General features: G+C 42.5%; 1 protein-coding gene across 1 annotated transcript in view; it reads left to right on the top strand.

The window, feature by feature from the left end:
• Positions 1-21,015, top strand: part of kcng4a (potassium voltage-gated channel, subfamily G, member 4a) — a 75,751-nt gene extending 54,736 nt beyond the window's left edge. The window contains 2 exon segments of the mRNA XM_014124264.2: positions 19,140-19,343; positions 19,345-21,015. Coding sequence (XP_013979739.2) covers positions 19,140-19,343; positions 19,345-20,019 — 879 coding nt within the window. The 3' untranslated portion in view covers positions 20,020-21,015.
• Positions 21,016-21,883: the final 868 nt, after the last annotated feature.

The following is a 21,883-nucleotide window of genomic DNA, read 5'->3' as shown; positions in this document are numbered from 1 at the left end:
AAAGTACTGCTTAACATTACAGGGCTCAGAAGAATTACAGAGGTCACATTTCATACAAGCAGTAACTGTTTCATAAACATTTCTTTGGTGTTGAGTCAAATGCTTCTTGAGTGCTATTTCTGTTTTAAAGGTGCACAGACAGTCTTGATGGATACATGGTAATAGCCAGGTTCTTGCATAATGTCCATGCTTCAATTTGTAAAGTCTAATAAGGATGCGTGGATTTGAGGTGTCAAATATGCAGTACTTAAAGTTCCACTTTATCCATTGAAGGAATAATGCTTTTGGATTTCCAAGAATCTAAAAAAAGAATGTTTACATAAACATTTTTTATTGACTTTAGTTGATATGTTAATTATTAACAAATTATTCTGAAATCGATTAAAAATTCAATATATAAGTGCTGTCTAGGTAAACCTAACTAACTGCAAAATGCATTTTTATAACATGGTTTGTTCAACATCTCATTACACCCAAACTAACAATTGTAAAATAACAAAATATGCTAACATTGCTACTTGCAAAATTAGGCTAATTAATCATTAGAATATTCTTAGCTAGGTTTATAAATCATATATTTTGAAAAAAAAAGAATGGTTTAAAACCCAATACTAATTAGAAGCATGGCTAGCAAACATCTTCCCTTTGTACTAGTATGCAGGTTATCAAACTATTTCAAAGCCAGCCAACAAGCTGCTTTTATCAGCACGTGCAATTCCGACCACTGCTATCTAGCCCAATGCTGACTAAACACACTTGAACTAACACGGGCAAATTCGTCCACGTGTCCTAACGGTCCTAACACTATGCTAGCTAACACCATGCTAGATAGCTAGTATGCTGTTAACTAGCATCGCGCTAAATGCCACAACATACCCTGAATAATTCACTTAGCTACACATGCCTATATCTGATGTTTGGCTAGCAAGTCACTGAATACAACCACACTAGTAAAATAAACGGATAACACCCCAGAATATAATAGTAATTATAACTACAAGCATATCTACAGTCGGTTTTTGTAGCTAGCTACAAGATGAGGTTATCAAAGAAGTTAGTCAGTCGTATGTCTGCAATTTGGTGCCATGTGTGCTGCTGGCTAGAGTGGTACTATTTAACAGCAAGCTTAGCTACAATTATACTACAGTACACATTGGAGGTTGACCGATTAATTGGAATGGCCGATTAATTAGGGCCGATTTCATAACAATCGGTAATCGGTATTTTTGGCCACCGATTTTCTTTTTTTAATATAAATATTTTTTAACCAGGCAAGTCAGTTAAGAACACATTCTTATTTTCAATGACAGCCTAGGAACGGTGGGTTAACTGCCTTGTTCAGGGGCGGAACGACAGATTTTTACCTTGTCAGCTTGGGGATTCAATCTTGCAACCTTACGGTTAACTAGTCCAACGCTCTAACCACCTGCTTTACATTGCACTCCACGAGGAGCCTGCCTGTTACGCGAATGCAGTAAGAAGCCAAGGTAAGTTGCTAGCTAGCATTAAACTTATCTTATAAAAAACAATCAATCATAATCACTAGTTAACGACACATGGTTGATGATATTACTAGTTTATCTAGCCTGTCCTGCGTTGCATATAATCAATGCGGTGCGCATTCGCGAAAAAGGACTCTCGTTGCTCCAACTTGTACGTAACCATAAACATCAATGTCTTTCTTAAAATCAATACACAAGTATATATTTTTAAACCTGCATATTTAGTTAATATTGCCTGCTAACATGAATTTCTTTTAACGAGGGAAAATGTGTCACCTCTGCAACAGAGTCAGGCTATATGCAGCAGTTTGGGCCGCCAGGCTCGTTGCGAACTGTGAATACTATTTCTTCCTAACAAAGACAGCCAACTTCGCCAAACGGGGGATGATTTAACAAAAGCGCATTTGTGAAAAAAGCACAATCGTTGCACAACTGTACCTAACCATAAACATCAATGCCTTTCTTAAAATCAATACACAGAAGTATATATTTTTAAACCTTCATATTTAGCTAAAAGAAATCCAGGTTAGCAGGCAATATTAACCAGGTGAAATTGTGTCACTTCTCTTCCGTTCATTGCACGCAGAATCAGGGTATATGCAACAGTTTGGGCCGCCTGGCTCGTTGCGAACTAATTTGCCAGAATTTTACATAATTATGACATAACATTGAAGGTTGTGCAATGTAACAGGAATATTTAGATTTAGGGATGCCACCCGTTAGATAAAATACGGAACGGTTCCGTATTTCACTGAAAGAATAAACGTGATAGTTTCTGGATTCGACCATATTAATGACCTAAGGCTCGTATTTCTGTGTGTTATTATGTTATAATCAAGTCTATGATTTGATAGAGCAGTCTGACTGAGCAGTGGTAGGCACCAGCAGGCTCGTAAGCATTCATTCAAAACAGCACTTCCATTTTGCCAGCAGCTATTCGCTGTGCTTCAAGCATTGCGCTGTTTATGACTTCAAGCCTATCAACTTCCAAGATGAGGCTGGTGTAACCGATGTGAAATGGCTAGCTAGTTAGCGGGTGCGCGCTAATAGCGTTTCAAACGTCACTCGCTCTGAGACTTGTTGTTGTTCCCCTTGCTCTGCATGGTTAACGCTGCTTCGAGGGTGGCTGTTGTCGATGTGTTCCTGGTTTGATCCCAGGTAGGAGCGAGGAGAGGGACGGAAGCTATACTGTTACACTGGCAATACTAAAGTGCCTATAAGAACATCCAATAGTCAAAGGTATATGAAATACAAATCGTATAGAGAGAAATAGTCCTATAATTCCTATAATAACTACAACCTAAAACTTCTTACCTGGGAATATTGAAGACTCATGTTAAAAGAAACCACCAGCTTTCATATGTTCTCATGTTCTGAGCAAGGAACTTAAACGTTAGCTTTCTTACATGGCACATAATGCACTTTTACTTTCTTCTCCAACACTTTGTTTTTGCATTATTTAAACCAAATTGATAATGTTTCATAATTTTTTTGGCTAAATTGATTTTATTGATGTATTATATTAAGTTAAAATAAGTGTTAATTCAGTATTGTTGTAATTGTCATTATTACAAATAAATGCAAAAAAATAAAATCGGCCGATTAATCGGCATCGGCTTTTTTGGCCCCCCAATAAATCGGTATCGGTATCGGCGTTGAAAAATCATAATCGGTCGAGCTCTAGTACACGTAGCAGAATTTCACAAGTAATCCGATTTGAACTGATATAGTAAAAGACTATTTGCCAAACGTAGCCAAAAACTGTTTTTCTTTCTTAATTTAACCAAATTACCATTGTAACATGGAGTGTGTGGTGCTGACCAACTAACGTTAGCTAGCATGTAACATAGTGGCTAATGTCTTTGCTATTCTTCTGCTGAAAAGTTATCATTATTTTTTATAAAAGGCACTTGTTAACTTACCCAATACATATTTATACCGAGTAGGTTACCAAGTAGGTAAATAACATGCTAGTGGTTGTATTGTTTAAAGGAGATACTCATCTTTTGCTAAGATACTCACTCCAGTTTGGAAAGCTGTTGAATGCAGTAGATGAGTTGCCGAAGCACGGTCTTGATCAAGCCAATTCCTGAAATGACGCTGCCGCCTATAAATTAACACCGAGTTCTAAAATAAATTGTGCTAGTACGACAAGGCTTAAGTAAATAAAAATATTTTGATTCTAAACATTATAAACTTTTGTTTAAGAATTAATTGATTACTAGAATTACAAGGAGCAAGTGCTAAACCAAATGAAGTTTGATCTATCCCCTATCAATGCGCAAACAAGAAGAAAACTCTACACCAATGGTCGCAAACCGGTCGATCGCGATCATGGCAGCAGAGCTTCCATGACCCTGGCCACAGCCAAGTTCAATAGACTACAAGCCTATGTAAGATTTAATAACTTTTAAAAACATTACCACAGAGACTGTCAACGAATACAGCAAAGAGCTGCTGTTTTTATGAGTGAGTTCATGTTTAAGTTTATATTCAGCACTATCACTGTTTTTATTCAACACTATTACAAACACGCTTCTCCGTACTTCCGCTCGGGCTGCAGCTACAATGAATGAGTAGCCAAGTATCGATAGCCCTGCGTTTTATTATTATTAATAGCTCGTCGTGTCGATTTTAATATTAAAGAATATTTATCTTTCTCTGGTCATAGGAACATGAATTTGTGCATGAGGCAGATGCGGTGCGACTCAAGTTTCGCCATCAGGTGGAAGACTAGTCCCCTCTCTCTGGTCAGTCTCACTGGAGGAAAGGAAGGAGGGAGCGAGAAGCGGTTGGGAAAAATCTTTTGAACGGTCATCCAACTCGCAATTCGGAAACTCGGGCATCTTTCTAGAGCTCCGACTTTTCGACCTGAAGAGCACTGACATGGTGATTTGACCTCGTTGACCATCAGATGCAGGTACCATCAGTCCAGTAAAATAAAAAAGCGAATTATTTCAATTAATGCTCCACAGTGCCTCAAGTGCTAAACCAACTGATCTATTTTGTTATCAAAGCTCGACTTTTGAAGTAGAATATGGTCTGATTAACAATATTGTCAAGCCAATCATATAGCCAGTATGCTGTGATAATGTATTAGGCTTACTGCCCAAACCTCATTCCTACAAAACTGTTAGTTTGAGGTTCATGTAAAAAAAAAATCTGAGCAGTAGATCTCAGCTTGCTTTTTGACTGCGAAAGTGATCTTGGCTCAGAAAAGGTTGTTGACTACTGCTCTACACAAACATCACACAATGGGATAGGGGATCTGATGCATTCCGAGTGTTTTTTTAGTTAATCTCTTTTATAACCAATTGTAACATTACACATACTATTTTCGCTACATTGGCCTCACCAAACACAAATTGTTAGATGGCTAGCCATGAAAGCTTAGGCCCAATATTAGGATCACTAATACATGTGCATGCACAGAGAAATAGTATATGTAAATCATTCTCCTACAGTTTACTCAGTTAGCAGACACTCTTATCCAGAGCAATTTACAGTTAGTCTTACAGGAAAAAGCAATAGGCCTACTTGCTAAGCAAGCAGCTTGGCCTTAGTTACATATGTGTAGACCTTCTTGCAGTAGCCCATAGCCCATACAATTGACACAGTTCATGCTATGTGGCTCCATATTCTTTAACATTTGCTGCATTGGTGTCAGAAATGACAAAATTAGATATTGCATGTGACCTTTGCCCTCACAGACAAAACATGCATTTATTGGCTGCAAGGAATATGGGGAAAGTGTCACGCTCTGACCTAGGAGAGCTGTGTTTTCTCTGTTTAGTTAGGTCAGGGTGTGATAGGTGGGTGGGCATTCTATGTTTTGTTTTTCTATGTTTTGGCCGGGTATGGTTTCCAATCAGAGGCAGCTGTCTATCGTTGTCTCTGATTGGAAGCCATACTTAGGAAGCCTGTTTTTCCCTTTGTTTTCGTGGGTAGTTGTTTTCTGTTTAGTTTAAGTACCTGACAGAACTGTCGGCTGTCATTTTGTTTATTTTGTAAAGTGTTCGGTTTTTCATTAAACTTCAAGATGAGCACTCAACATGCTGCGCCTTGGTCCCCTTTATATGACATCCGTTACAGAACTACCCACCAAGATTGGACCAAGCAGTGTGGATCAGAGGACTGGGCCTGGGAAGAGATCCTGGATGGGGCAGGACCTTGGACAAGGCCGGGGAAGTATCGTCGCCCGCAGGAGGAGTTAGAGGCAGTGAGGGCGGAACGGCGATACTAGGAGGAATGGGCAAGAAAGCAACAGGAGCCCGAGAGGCAGCGCCCAAACATTTTTTTGGGGGGGCACACGGGTAGATTGGCTAAGGCGGGTTTAAGACCTGAGCCAACTCCCCGTGCTTACCGTGGGGAGCGAGTGACTGAACAAGCACTGTGTTATGCGGTGATGCGCACTGTGTCGCCCATGCGCACTCACAGCCCGGTGCGCTCGGTGCAAGCTCCTCACCGTTGTCGTGCTAAGGTTGGCACTCAGCCAGCAAGGAGTATGCCTGCTCAGCATTCCTACCCTCCAGTGCGCCTCCATAGCCCAGTACGTCCTTTGCCTGCTCCTCACACTCTCCCTCCAGTGCGCCTCCATAGCCGAGTACGTCCTGTGCCTGCTCCTCGCACTCTCCCTCCAGTGCGCCTCCATAGCCCAGTACGGCTGGTGCCTGCTCTGAGCACCCAGTCCTCAGTGCGTCTCTCCAGTCCGGTGAGACCTGTTCCAGCTCCACGAGTAAAGCCTCCAGTGATAATCTATGGTCCGAAGTCTGTAGAGATGATCCATGGCCCGGAGCCTGTAGGGATGTTCCATGGCACGAAGCCTCCAGAGGTAATCCATGGCCCGGAGCCTGTAGGGATAATCCATGGCAAGAAGCCTGTAGGGATTATCCATGGTCCGGAGCCTGTAGGGATAATCCATGGCACGAAGCCTCCGGCGATGATCCACGGTCTGGTTCCTCCGGACACACAGAAGCGGGAGGGATCAGCGGGCAGTTAGGGTGCTACGCCCTGAACCAGAGCCGCCGCCAATTATAGATACCCACCCGGACCCTCCTCTATAGGTTCAGGTTTGCGGCCGGGAGTCCGCACCTTTGGGGGGGGTACTGTCACGCTCTGACCTAGGAGAGCTGTGTTTTCTCTGTTTAGTTAGGTCAGGGTGTGATATGGGGTGGGCATTCTATGTATTGTATTTCTTTGTTTTGGCCGGGTATGGTTTCCAATCAGAGGCAGCTGTCTATCGTTGTCTCTGATTGGAAGCCATACTTAGGCAGCCTGTTTTTCGCTTTGTTTTCGTGGGTAGTTGTTTTCTGTTTCGTTTAAGTACCTGACAGAACTGTCGGCTGTCATTTTGTTTATTTTGTAAAGTGTTCGATTTTTCATTAAACTTCAAGATGAGCACTCAACATGCTGCGCCTTGGTCCCCTTTATATGATGTCCGTTACAGGAAGTCACTCCAGCAAAGTTGCACCAATCAAATTCCATTTAAATTGTGACAATTGTTGGCACCTCATAGGGATTCTTACTTATGAAAAAAAGGAGCTGTATTGTGGCCTTCCATGTCTCCCTTTAACTGGGGTATAAAAATAAGGTAACACACATTGAATATGCATTTTTCATCAATCACAATGTGGAAAGGCAAAAACACTCTCAAATAAAAAAATGGTTGCCACTATTAAACAATAGGTACACTATTAGGGCAATAATTAAGAAGTTCAAACTCAGACAACAGTACATGTGCACCGGAGGCAGTTGCACAGATCACTGATTTGACTTCTTGGTTCTGACTTGCTATGCAACGGCGTGAGAAAACAGTGTTTTGATGGCCTCTATTAAAAAGAGGAGGATCCCATAAGCTTTGTATAGGCTAGGCCTACTATAGCCTATTTATTTATCAACTTTCCTAATATTAGGCACATTGCTTCACTTTACAATCAAAGTAGCCTACCTGGCTGGCATGAAAATGAACAGCATGAAAAACATCCTACATTCCTCTATTCAAATGCATACAGATGACATCTTTTTTCCCCCTGTTCCAACAGGTGCATTATATTATTTAGTAGGCTATATGTAAAGAAAATATTAAATTGAGAATAGTCTGATAGGTGAGAATATCATCACTTGTGAATGATGCCCAATGTGTGCAGTCTAACGCAAGAAACAGTGAATGCATTTTTTTGCCACTTTTTCAAATCATAGTCACATGCATCATGTAGCCTAGCCCATAGGCCTATATGTTTTGATAAGGTTAGTATCACAGCTAAAGTTGCCAAATAACTCCAAGCATATAGGCCAAGGACCCTTGGAACAGGGTTGGAGAGCCCATAGCCTATAGAAACATGTTTTGACTGGCCACTATTTAAATTATGATCCCAGCACATTAGTCTGCTTTAAAACTTGTGTAGCCTACCTGGCATATTAAAAACGCAACCTCCATTCGCTATTGGAGTGCAGGCAACAGATGACATGTTTTTTTGTGGCCCATTCCAAATAAAAAATGATTCCTCACATGTATTTGTAGGCTATATCTAAAAACCAGATTAAATTCAGAATAATCTGATGGGTTAGAATGTTATTAAGTGCTTGTCAAATTGTGAAGAGACTGATTAGGTATGTGTAGCCTGCTCAAGAAACAGAGCCAAGCATATGCCTTTCATGCAACATCATTAGTTGCATCATGCAGCCTTAGAATGTATTAGAAATCAAAACATATAGTTTAAGGTTTGTATCACAACTAAAGTTCCATAAATATTTCTAAATTAAGCATATGAGAGGACCTGTTTCAAATGATCACTTTAACTGCTCAACACAGAATAGCGACATGCGCACTCCCTCGGAAATCGTTTGGGGAAAAATATCCTTTATTTTTTTTATTCAGCTATGTTCAATTGTATTCTTGTTACTATAAAATAATTCCATGGGAATTATGAGAAAATCTGGTCTGCTAAATTAACTAATGTAGTCCACTACCATATGGCATAGCCAGAACAGGGCCTAACATAAGGAAGAATTCCAAAGGTCTGCATCAGTGACTTGTAGGCTATGCACTAGCCCGGAGATGCTAAACGTGTTTATGTTAATTAACGGTCAATTACCGTGAGACCAGCAGTTATACATGACAGTTACCAGCTGACAAAAAGAGTAGAGGCAGAAGCCAAAGTATAGACATTCTTATAAGACCTTCTTCTAAGATAAAGCAGCAGCCCCTGGTTTGTGATCTATCCACTGTGCTGCCGGCCCTGTCTGTCTTCACTTATTTATACTGCAGTCTTACTTCAATAAGAGGAGCTTGCTCTTGTTACTCAGGGTGTCTCTGCACAGAAACACGCACGCACGCATGCATGCACATACACAGCTCTTTGACAATCTGCCCACATACAGTACTGTATTCACATACTGTATGTACACAGCCATAGACACAGACAGTTATAATAGCAGACAAAACATAATTTCACTGCAAATGATGGTAATGGAGTAAATCTGGATCAATTTCCTTGTTAGGGCCAGAGAACCTCTGAAGACAAATGACAGAGAGAGATAAAGATTAACTGAATCATACAGTAAATCTACATGGGCAATCAAAATCAATACCACAAAATATTTTTTTTTCTCTTACACTACTTAAGCTTCTATTTCAATGGGTAATTACTTTGTGGAAGTCTTGACTGTGACAATGAAACTTAAATGTTTTTATAGGTGTTTTGTAATAGCCTCTTGTGTTAGGTGAACAGAGAAATTAGGCTAGTTTTACCCAATGATTTAAACAATCGTCTTTACACCCAGAACTGAATCAGCAAAGGCTGTCACGAGACTATACAGTTGAAGTCGGAAGTTCACATACACCTTAGCCAAATACATTTAAACTCAGTTTCACAATTCCTGACATTTAATCTGAGTAAAAATTCCCTGTTTTAGGTCAGTTAGGATCACCACTATTTTAAGAATGTGAAATGTCAGAATAATAGTAGAGAGAAGGGTTTCTTTCAGATTTTATTTCTTTCATCACATTCCCAGTGGGTCAGAGGTTTACATTCACTCAATTAGTATTTGGTAGCATTGCCTTTAAATTGTTTACCCTGGGACAAACCAGTTTCCTCCACCATCTTCACAAGGTCCTTTGCTGTTGTTCTGGGATTGATTTGCACTTTTCGCACCGAAGTACATTCATCTCTAAGAGACAGAATGCGTCTCCTTCCTGAGCAGTATGACGGTTGCGTGGTCCCATGGTGTTTATACTTGCGTACTATTGTTTGTACAGATGAACGTGGTACCTTCAGGCGTTTATAAATTGCTCCCAAGGATGAACCAGACTTGTGGAGGTCTACAATTTTTTTTCTGAGGTCTTGGCTGATTTCTTCTGATTTTCCCATGATGTCAAGTAGAGACACAACGTTTGAAGGTCGGCCTTGAAATACATCCACAGGTACACCTCCAATTGACTCAAATGATGTCAATTAGCCGATCAGAAGCTTCTAAAGCCATGACATCATTTTCTGGAATTTTCCAAGCTGTTTAAAGGCACAGTCAACTTAGTGTATGTAAACTTCTGACCCACTGGAATTGTGATACAGTGAATTATAAGTGAAATAATCTGTCTGTAAACAATTGTTGGAAAAATTACTTGTGTCATGCACAAAGTAGATGTCCTAACCGACTTGCCAAAACTATAGTTTGTTAACAAGAAATTTGTGGAGTGGTTGAAAAACGAGTTTTAATGACTCCAACCTAAGTGTATGTAAACTTTCGACAGATTTGTTTAAGACTAACAAGAAACTCTCTGTGTAATCCTGATTTAGCCCACTGCAGTAAAAGGTTTTAAGGAAGAGTTCACCAAGCAGAATACTTTTTTTTTCTTCTCTTTTTTATTTTTTAAAACATTTTAATAATTAACTAATGGAGCCTTTATCCTGACTGACGTACAATTAGGTCTTACAATCTCAGTAGCTAATCCTATTTATTCTCCTCACTCGCTATACTATAGATTCTATAGCCATGTGGATGAAGATTGAATTCATCATCTCTCCATTGCTTAATAAATACATTGAACATGATCAGAATTGTCTCACTGTCTCTTAACATCAGATGTTAAAAAACAGGTTTTCCTAAACAGCAGCTCATCTTGAATTATACAACGTGACAGCAATCCATGCTTTGTTTTAGTTTCCCTGGCAGTGTTTCCACATGCAAACATTTTAGCATTTGTGGCACAAATCCCGTTCAAGTCATGGGACTGATATTAGAATTTTTCGCGCATCATGTTCAAATAATTTATAAGTGATTTTGTTGTGCTTCACAATCAATTTGAAATACTTTTTGATGATTTGAACATGATGCACGAAACATGCTAATATCGGTCCCCATGACTTGAATGGGATTTGCGGCACAAATGCTAAAATGTTAGCATGTGGATACAGTGCCAGGGAAACTAAACCAAAGCATGAATTGCTGTCGTATGTTGTCCATAGACTGCTTACAAGGTAAGGAAACCAATGTGTCATTTTGTAATTTGGGTGAACGATCCCTTTAATGTATAATTTCTTTAGGTTTTGAACCAAAGCCTTGCAAATGAGTAGACAAATTTCACACTAGAAATTGTGGTGCCATTGAGTGATACTCCACTGATATTCTGTTAGAAGCATCTCTGAGAACGTTGCTAAACCTTTCTGACTGTAGCCAAGTAAGCTGTCATACATGTCAGGCAATAGTATCCAGTTGCAGCTGTTGGTTGTTCACTATGTTACTCAATCAAATTCAAATTTATTTTTATATAGCCCTTCGTACATCAGCTGATATTCTCAAAGTGCTGTACAGAAACCCAGCCTAAAACCCCAAACAGCAAGCAAAGCATGTGAAAGAAGCACGGTGGCTAGGAAAAACTCCCTAGGAAAAACTCCCTAGAAAGGCCAAAAACCTAGGAAGAAACCTAGAGAGGAACCAGGCTATGAGGGGTGGCCAGTCCTCTTCTGGCTGTGCAGGGTGGATATTAAAACAGAACATGGTCAAAATGTTAAAATGTTAAAATGTTCATAAATGACCAGCATGGTCAAATAATAATAATCATAGTAGTTGTCGAGGGTGCAACAAGCACGTCCGGTGAACAGGTCAGGGTTCCATAGCCGCAGGCAGAACAGTTGAAACTGGAGCAGCAGCACGGCCAGGTGGACTGGGGACAGCAAGGAGTCATCATACCAGGTAGTCCTGAGGCATGGTCCTAGGGCTCAGGTCCTCCGAGAGAAAGACAGAAAGAGAGAAAGAGAGAATTAGAGAGAGCATATTTAAATACACACAGGACACCGGATAAGACAAGAGAAATACTCCAGATGTAACAGACTGACCCTAGCCCCCGACACATAAACTACTGCAGCATAAATACTGGAGGCTGAGACAGGAGGGATCAGAAGACACTGTGGCCCCATCCGATGATACCCCGGACAGGGCCAAACAGGCAGGATATAACCCCACCCACTTTGCCAAAGCACAGCCCCCACACCACTAGAGGGATGTCTCCAACCACCAACTTACCGTCCTAAGACAAGGCCGAGTATAGCCCACAACGATCTCCGCCATGGCACAACCCAAGGGGGGGCGCCAACCCAGACAGGAAGACCACGTCAGTGACTCAACCCACTCAAGTGACGCACCCCTCCCATGGACGGCATGGAAGAACACCAGTAGGCCAGTGACTCAGCCTCTGTAAAAGGGTTAGAGGCAGAGAATCCCAGTGGAAAGAGGGGAACCGGCAAGGCAGAGACAGCAAGGGCGGTTCGTTGCTCCAGCCTTTCCGTTCACCTTCACACTCCTGGGCCAGACTATACTTAATCATAGGACCTACTGAAGAGATAAGTCTTCAGTAAAGACTTAAAGGTTGAGACTGAGTCTGCGTCTCTCACATTGGTAGGCAGACCATTCCATAAAAATGGAGCTCTATAGGAGAAAGCCCTACCTCCAGCCGTTTGCTTAGAAATTCTAGGGACAATTAGGAGGCCTGCGTCTTGTGACCGTAGCGTACGTGTAGGTATGTACGGCAGGACCAAATCGGAAAGATAGGTAGGAGCAAGCCCATGTAATGCTTTGTAGGTTAGCAGTAAAACCTTGAAATCAGCCCTTGCCTTAACAGGAAGCCAGTGTAGGGAGGCTAACACTGGAGTAATATGATCAAATTTTTTGGTTCTAGTCAGGATTCTAGCAGCCGTATTTAGCACTAACTGAAGTTTATTTAGTGCTTTATCCGGGTAGCCGGAAAGTAGAGCATTGCAGTAGTCCAGCCTAGAAGTAACAAAAGCATGGATTAATTTTTCTGCGTCATTTTTGGACAGAAAATTTCTGATTTTTGCAATGTTACGTAGATGGAAAAAAGCTGTCCTTGAAACAGTCTTGATATGTTCTTCAAAAGAGAGATCAGGGTCCAGAGTAACGCCGAGGTCCTTCACAGTTTTATTTGAGACGACTGTACAACCATCCAGATTAATTGTCAGATTCAACAGAAGATCTCTTTGTTTCTTGGGACCTAGAACAAGCATCTCTGTTTTGTCCGAGTTTAAAAGTAGAAAGTTTGCAGCCATCCACTTCTTTATGTCTGAAACACAGGCTTCTAGCGAGGGCAATTTTGGGGCTTCACCATGTTTCATTGAAATGTACAGCTGTGTGTCGTCTGCATAGCAGTGAAATTTAACATTATGTTTTCGAATGACATCCCCAAGAGGTAAAATATATAGTGAAAACAATAGTGGTCCTAAAACGGAACCTTGAGGAACACCGAAATTTACAATTGATTTGTCAGAGGACAAACCATTCACAGAGACAAACTGATATCTTTCCGACAGATAAGATCTAAACCAGGCCAGAACTTGTCCATGTAGACCAATTTGGGTTTCCAATCTCTCCAAAAGAATGTGGTGATCGATGGTATCAAAAGCGGCACTAAGATCTAGGAGCACGAGGACAGATGCAGAGCCTCGGTCTGACGTCATTAAAAGGTCATTTACCACCTTCACAAGTGCAGTCTCAGTGCTATGATGGGGTCTAAAACCAGACTGAAGCGTTTCGTATACATTGTTTGTCTTCAGGAAGGCAGTCAGTTGCTGTGCAACAGCTTTTTCTAAAATTTTGGAGAGGAATGGAAGATTCGATATAGGCCGATAGTTTTTTATAATTTCTGGATCAAGATTCGGCTTTTTCAAGAGAGGCTTTATTACTGCCACTTTTAGTGAGCTTGGTACACATCCGGTGGATAGAGAGCCGTTTATTATGTTCAACATAGGAGGGCCAAGCACAGGAAGCAGCTCTTTCAGTAGTTTAGTTGGAATAGGGTCCAGTATGCAGCTTGAGGGTTTGGAGGCCATGATTATTTTCATCATTGCGTCAAGAGATATAGTACTAAAACACTTTAGTATCTCCCTTGATCCTAGGTCCTGGCAGAGTTGTGCAGACTCAGGACAATGGAGCTTTGGAGGAATACCCAGATTTAAAGAGGAGTCTGTAATTTGCTTTCTAATGATCATGATCTTTTCCTCAAAGAAGTTCATAAATGTATTACTGCTGAAGTGAAAGCCATCCTCCATTTGCGAAGGCTGCTTTTTAGTTAGCTTTGCGACAGTATCAAAAAGAAATTTCGGATTGTTCTTATTTTCCTCAATTAAGTTGGAAAAATAGGATGATCGAGCAGCAGTAAGGGCTCTTCGATACTGCACGGTACTGTCTTTCCAAGCTAGTCGGAAGACTTCCAGTTTGGTGTGGCGCCATTTCCGTTCCAATTTTCTGGAAGCTTGCTTCAGAGCTCGTGTATTTTCTGTATACCAGGGAGCTAGTTTCTTATGACAGATGTTTTTAGTTTTTAGGGGTGCAACTGCATCTAGGGTATTGCGCAAGGTTAAATTGAGTTCCTCGGTTAGGTGGTTAACTGATTTTTGTCCTCTGACGTCCTTGGGTAGGCAGAGGCAGTCTGGAAGGGCATCAAGGAATCTTTGGGTTGTCTGAGAATTTATAGCACGACTTTTAATGCTCCTTGGTTGGGGTCTGAGCAGATTATTTGTTGCAATTGCAAACGTAATAAAATGGTGGTCCGATAGTCCAGGATTATGAGGAAAAACATTTAGATCCACAACATTTATTCCATGGGACAAAACTAGGTCCAGAGTATGACTGTGGCAGTGAGTAGGTCCAGAGACATGTTGGACAAAACCCACTGAGTCGATGATGGCTCCGAAAGCCTTTTGGAGTGGGTCTGTGGACTTTTCCATGTGAATGTTAAAGTCACCAAAAATTAGAATATTATCTGCTATGACTACAAGATCCGATAGGAATTCAGGGAACTCCCATTGGCTCCCATTGGCCCTTTTTAATTATTCAATTCCGTCACTACATATCACATTCTGACTTTGGAATTTGTCAATACTGATCTTGATGATTTGTTTTCCAGTCAGAGGCAAGTTGGCAGTAGCCGCATTGAATTGACTGCTGCTGTTAAAATGAGACATCATTGACATTTGTTACAGAACAAGTCAGTGAGATACGATTAGAGGGAATGCCTTAGCTCTGAGAAATCAAGCATCATGCAGATGAGTGGGAGGGCATCACTCTGCCTTAATGTGCTCAAAATCCCAGAGCACAAGGAAGGAATATTTATTTACCTCTTAGCCCAGGTCAGCCCTCTGGAAAGAGAGGAGGGGGGAGAATGAGTGAGGGATGAATAGATAGGATAGAAGTAGAAGTTGAGAAGTCCCAAGAGATGGACTGAATGTGAGTGAGAGAAAGGAGGAGTAGAGATTGAAGATCCATTAGTGGGGAAAGATTCACAGATCCCTCTAGCGTAGGAAAGGTAAAAGTCCTACTGAGAGAAGTACAAATCTCCCCTCCAGTGGCCAGGTGCATGATCGCCTGTAGGAGCTGGAGGGACAGTGAGTAACCTCTCTACTTTGAGGCTAATAACCCTACAGCAAGCCTCGGGTTAAAGCCGCTCTAACTCTACCACCACTGTACTGACTGAAGAAGGCACGAAGTACACACAGAAAGATAACAATGACTCCCGCTCTGAGAGAGCGAGAGAGAGAGAAAGAGATTAGGGGGAGGGATGTGTGAGAAGGAGAGAAAGTAGGGGAGGGAGGTGAAAAATGAGGGTGAGAAAACAAGTGTTTGTGTGAGGAATAAAACAGGGAAAGTGTGTATGTGAGAGGGATGGTGGGAGAGAGATGGGTAGGAAGAGAGGAAGAGGGATAGAAGCCAGCCAGGGAGGGAGAGAGGGATGAGAGGGCTGATGGGAGAGGCAGGGACAGGTGAGAGTGAGGAATGAGGCGTGGATATAGCTGGGGGCAGTTTTTTTTCCGTTCCTGGCCTATGAGTGTTTAATTACCTGCCCCTCTTAAGGTGGTTAGAGGGGATTCTGGCTTTTTTGTCTTTTGGGGTCATGCCCAGTGTGTCGAATTAGTCTTTGATCCTGCGTAATGAATTGATTGTGTCCCACATAGCTATCAGTGTAGCATGCAGAGTAGGTGTTAGCTGAGGATTTATTAATTACTAGGGGCCCGGTTCAGACTTCTATGACTTTTTTTTACCATTCTTCAACCCATGGTTATGATGAACTGTACACTGAATTAGAATAGGGAGCATAGTGTACAATAGTATAAATACAGTGCATTTGGAAAGTATTCAGACCCCTTCCCTTTTACCACATTTTGTTATGGTACAGACTAAAATTGATTAAATTACTTGTTTTCCTCATCAATTTACACTGAAATCCCCATAATAAAAAGCGAAAACAGTAAAAAAAAAAAAATGTAAATACCTTATTTACATACGGTGACCCGATCCTGTAGGTTCATGCTCTACAACATTCGCAGAGTACGACCCTGCCTCACACAGGAAGTGGCGCAGGTCCTAATCCAGGCACTTGTCATCTACCGTCTGGATTACTGCAACTCGCTGTTGGCTGGGCTCCCTGCCTGTGCCATTAAACCCCTACAACTCATCCAGAACGCCGCAGCCCGTCTGGTGTTCAACCTTCCCAAGTTCTCTCACGTCACCCCGCTCCTCCGCTCTCTCCACTGGCTTCCAGTTGAAGCTCGCATCCGCTACAAGACCATGGTGATTGCCTACGGAGCTGTGAAGGGAACGGCACCTCCATACCTTCAGGCTCTGATCAGGCCCTACACCCAAACAAGGGCACTGCGTTCATCCACCTCTGGCCTGCTGGCCCCCCTACCTCTGAGGAAGCACAGTTCCCGCTCAGCCCAGTCAAAACTGTTCGCTGCTCTGGCACCCCAATGGTGGAACAAGCTCCCTCACGACGCCAGGACAGCGGAGTCAATCACCACCTTCCGGAGACACCTGAAACCCCACCTCTTTAAGGAATACCTAGGATAGGATAAAGTAATCCTTCTAACCCCCCCCCTTAAAAGATTTTGATGCACTATTGTAAAGTGGTTGTTCCACTGGATATCATAAGGTGAATGCACCAATTTGTAAGTCGCTCTGGATAAGAGCGTCTGCTAAATGACTTAAATGTAAATGTAAATAAGTATTCAGAACCTTTGCTATGAGACTCAAAATTGAACTCAGGTGCATCCTGTTTCCATGACCCTAAGCACAGGGCCAACGAAATGCAGGAGTGGCTTCGGGACAAGTCTCTGAATGTCCTTGAGTGGCCCAGCCAGAGCCTGGACTTGAACCCGATCAAACATCTCCGTAGAGACCTGAAAATAGATGTGCAGCGACGCTCCCCCTCCAACCTGACAGAGCTTGAGAGGATCTGCAGAAAAGAATGTCAAAACCTCCCAAAATACAGGTGTGCCAAGCTTGTAGCATCATACCCAAGAAGACTCGAGGCTGTAATCGCTGCCAAAGCTGCTTCAACAAAGTACTGAGTAAAGGATCAGAATACCTATGTAAATTAAATTTCAACATTTTCTAAAAACCTGTTTTTGCTTTGTCATTATGGGGTATTGTGTGTAGATTGATGAGGGATTTTTTTTCTTCATTTTAGAATAAGGCTGTAACGTGGAAAGGGCTGTGGAAAAGGTCAAGGGGTCTGAATACTTTCTGAATGCACTGCATATACCCTATTGCCCGCACTGATCATGGAATTGTGTAATGACAACCACCAAGTATTGCGCCATGCGTCAGGTTCAAACTGTAATAACAGTTTGGTTTGGGCTCCATAATGATTTAATATAGCGACTTACAGTGCACTCACCTTAAGCTAGCTAGGTGGGACAACCACATATCACAGTCATAGTAAGTCAATTTTTTGTCAAAGTAGCAATCAGCAAGGTCAGAGCTAGTAAAGGGGAAAAAAGTGAAGTTCGAGTGTTAGTTCACGAAAGGCTTAATTTTTTGGAGGTGGGGGCGGGTAGCTCTTCAAAGAGTTAGGGTTTCAGATGTTTTGGGAAGATGGCCAGGGACTCTGCTGTCCAAGCTTCAGGGGCATGCTGGTTCCACCATTGGGGTGCCAGAACAGACAAGAGCTTGGACTGGGCTGATCAGGAACTGCCCTACCGTAGGGGTGGGAGGGCCAAGAGACCAGATGTGTACTTAGTACTCGGGTTAGGGTGTAGGGTTTGAGCATAGCCTGAAGGGAGGGAGGGGCAGTTCTTGTTTCTGCTTCGTAGATCTTCATGTACAATTTTTATTGCATTAAAATATTATTCACTATTACTAGTGATCCTCAGCAACAACCACATGGCTGTGACAGAATTTACAGGGAAGCAAATTAAGTTAAACGAAACATTGAATGGAATGATACTAAATGTAGGCTACCAACTGAATGGGAACTAACACTAAATTGGCAGTTAAATGTGTATTTATTACTTACAGTTGCTACTGATAGAGGCTAATAATATTTAGCATGATACAAATAGTAGGAAACAAAGTCGGGGTATATAATTAAAACCTTCAAGAGTGCACAAAGGTTACATTTGGCACAACATTGCCCACATTAAAACCACATTTTGTACTTCACTGTGGGAAAGGGGCAGAAATACCTGTCACATTGATACAGTATGCTTTTCAGTTTTCTGCCATATTACTGGTTTCACAATAGTCTCCAGCGATCATAAGGAAAAATCATCTAAAACAACTGCTATTGTATTTGCAATCCTTCTTCAAGCGGATTACTCATTTAACTAGGGCTTATCAATAGCTCTTATCAATTTATACATTACAGTGAATGGAGAATGCTGTTATTTCTCTCTGGAAAAGAAAGCAGATGTTTTTCCACTTGGAACCGACAGGGTTTGCTCGACCTTATTCAGGGTTTCCTTGCACGTAAAGGTGGTGGAATTATTAGGGAATCAAGTCAAGATCAGAATATGCTTATCTGTAGACACACCTCTGCCACACCTCCATTTCTGTGATCTTCACCCCAAATGAATAGCTGGCTGGCACATGCGTTTCCCCATACTAAAGTTCAAGGTCAGAATGCGCGCAGAGAGGAAAGTGCATGAAAAAGGAATGAAGTTCCATTTAGGCACATGTAATTCCTCCCTAGATGATTATCTAACCTGCTGATTTCTGTCCCTCCTCTTGTGTGTGCCTTTCTCTCCCTCTTCAACACTCTCTACCTACTCCTCTCTCTGTTTGTCCAAATCTCCCCCCCCCCTCTCTCCCCAATCTCTTAATCTCTCCCTCTGTCTATCTGTGCCACAGGGTGAGTGTTCTCAGAAGTGTCGCCATATGTTCATCGTGGAGACGGTGTGCGTGGCCTGGTTCTCCCTGGAGTGGATCCTGCGCTTCATTCAGGCTCGCAGCAAGCTGGAGTTCATCCGCGGGCCCCTCAACGTCATCGACGCCATGGCCATCCTGCCCTACTATGTGTCCCTGGTGGTGGATGAGGATGATCCGGCCCTGGACCATGAGAAGGCCGGGGGGGACCAGCTACCTGGACAAGCTGGGCCTGGTGCTTCGGATCCTGAGGGCCCTGAGGATCCTGTATGTGATGAGGTTGGCCCGTCACTCTCTGGGCCTGCAGACCCTGGGCCTGACGGTGAGGAAGAGCACCAGAGAGTTTGGCCTTCTGCTGCTCTTCCTGTGTGTGGCCGTCACCCTCTTCTCCCCGCTGGTTCACCTGGCCGAGAGCGAGCTGACCGGAGCCCAGGACTTCAGCAGCATACCCGCCTCTTATTGGTGGGCCATCATCTCCATGACGACAGTGGGCTACGGCGACATGGTGCCACGCAGCATCCCGGGCCAGGTGGTGGCACTGAGCAGCATTCTTAGTGGCATCCTCATCATGGCCTTCCCTGCCACCTCCATCTTCCACATGTTCTCTAAGAGCTACCAGGAGCTCAAGCAGGAGCACAACCGTCTGTTCAAAGAGGAGTGTGCGGCTGCAGCGGCCCTGGTGGCAACCAGCAGGGAAGGTCAGGAGGGGAGCGAGGACTTCCCTCCCCCAGGGCTGCGCCACATGTGCCCAGACACAGAGAGCACTCGCTCTCTGGAGTCCCTGTCCTTTCTTGAGAACGGTGGCGTGGTCTCAGGGAATAACCAGCATAGTCACAGCCCCAGGCTGCCAGCTGGAGCCTTCTAGACAGACAGACAGGCCTCACCTGCCCCGGCCCACAGACCTCACAGCACACTAGGAACAGGGAGGCCTCAGCAGGCTTACTAATCACAGACTTAATAGAAGATGCAGTAAAAGATCCAATCCAAAGTAATTCTTTTCCATGGCTGTCTTTATCTCTGAAAATATTGCGTAGCTCACCCACAACATAATTGTTTTAATTTTAGTCTCAATCTCTATCTGAGATCAGAATGTGCAGACCTGGGCCAATGGAAGCCATAGCCATCTGTCTACCCTAGACCATCTGTACTGAGCTCAACTCCGCTAATTTTATTTCTGAGAGGCTTTGAAAGCTGTACTTAAAAAATATCTCAGATGGATGGTTCCAACTCTCCCATGCTGAATAAACCCTCTCTCTTTCTACCTTTGCAACAAATGCAGACACACACAGACTAACACTGGATTTGGCTGCTTGAGTGTCTGGAGTCATGGACATGGAGTTATTTGCCACTCTACCACATCTTCCGTCGCAACCGGCAGGAAGAGGATATTGGACGAGCAGTGATCATAGTCCTTTTATAATCTACAGGAGACAGAGAGCCATCTGCATAGAATTAACTTTGCAAGGCTCCAAATAAAATGACTAGTAATCTCAACTACGCAGTTGTCGTAGTTTTTTGTCTTTCTGGGAAGATATATCCTATCTTATTCCCTGAAAAGATCAATCAGAGAGGGTATGTGCCAGGTTGAAACATTATTCTGTGTAAGTGAGATAAAGCTGCTAAGACGCAGCATCATATGATGCAAAATGCATCAATACCAGCTGTATTTCTGTGTTTTGAAAGTTCTATATCTTGAAAACTTGATTGCTGACATGCAAAACCTTTTGGGACTATATCAACAATGGACTAATGAAATAAATACCAAAAGATAGTTGTTGTTTCTTTCTTTAAGGGCCCTACACACCCTACATAAACAGCCTACATACTAACAACATACAGTTGAAGTCGGAAGTTTACATACACCTTAGCCAAATACATTTAAACTCAGTTTTTCACAATTCCTGACATTTAATCCTAGTAAAGATTCCCTGTTTTAGGTCAGTTAGGATCACCACTTTATTTTAAGAATGTGAAATGTCAGAATAATAGCAGAGATAATTATTTTATTTCAACTTTTATTTATTTCATCACATTCCCAGTGGGTCAGAGGTTTACATACACTCAATTAGTATTTGGTAGCATTGCCTTTAAATTGTTTAACTTGGGTGAAACTTTTTGGGTAGCCTTCCACAAGCTTCCCACAATAAGTTGGGTAAATTCTGGCCCATTCCTCCTGACAGAGCTGGTGTAACTGAGTCAGGTTTGTAGGCCTCCTTGCTCGCACATGCTTTTTCAGTTCTGCCCACACATTTTCAATAGAATTGAGGTCAGGGCTTTGTGATCCACTCCAATACCTTAACTTTGTTGTCCTTAAGTCATTTTGCCAGAACTTTGGAAGTATGCTTGGGGTCATTGTCCATTTGGAAGGCCCATTTTTCGACCAAGCTTTAACTTCCTGACTGATGTCTTGAGATGTTGCTTCAATATATCCACATAATTTTCCTCCCTCATGATGTCATCTATTTTGTTAAGTGCACCAGTCCCTCCTGCAGCAAAGCACCCCCACAACATGATGCTGCCACCCCCGTGCTTCATGGTTGGGATGGTGTTCTTCGGCTTGCAAGCCTCCCCCTTTTTCCTCCAAACATTACGATGGTCATTATGGCCAAACAGTTCTATTTTTGTTACATCAGACCAGAGGACGTTTCTCCAAAAAGTATGATCTTTGTCCCCATGTGCAGTTGCAAACCGTAGTCTGGCTTTTTAATGGCGGTTTTGGAGCAGTGGCT

Source organism: Salmo salar, chromosome ssa10, assembly GCF_905237065.1.
Source record: "Salmo salar chromosome ssa10, Ssal_v3.1, whole genome shotgun sequence".
Classification (NCBI taxonomy): Eukaryota; Metazoa; Chordata; class Actinopteri; order Salmoniformes; family Salmonidae; genus Salmo; species Salmo salar.
The sequence above is the reverse complement of the archived record's forward strand: the minus strand, read 5'-3'. Positions and strand labels throughout refer to the sequence as shown.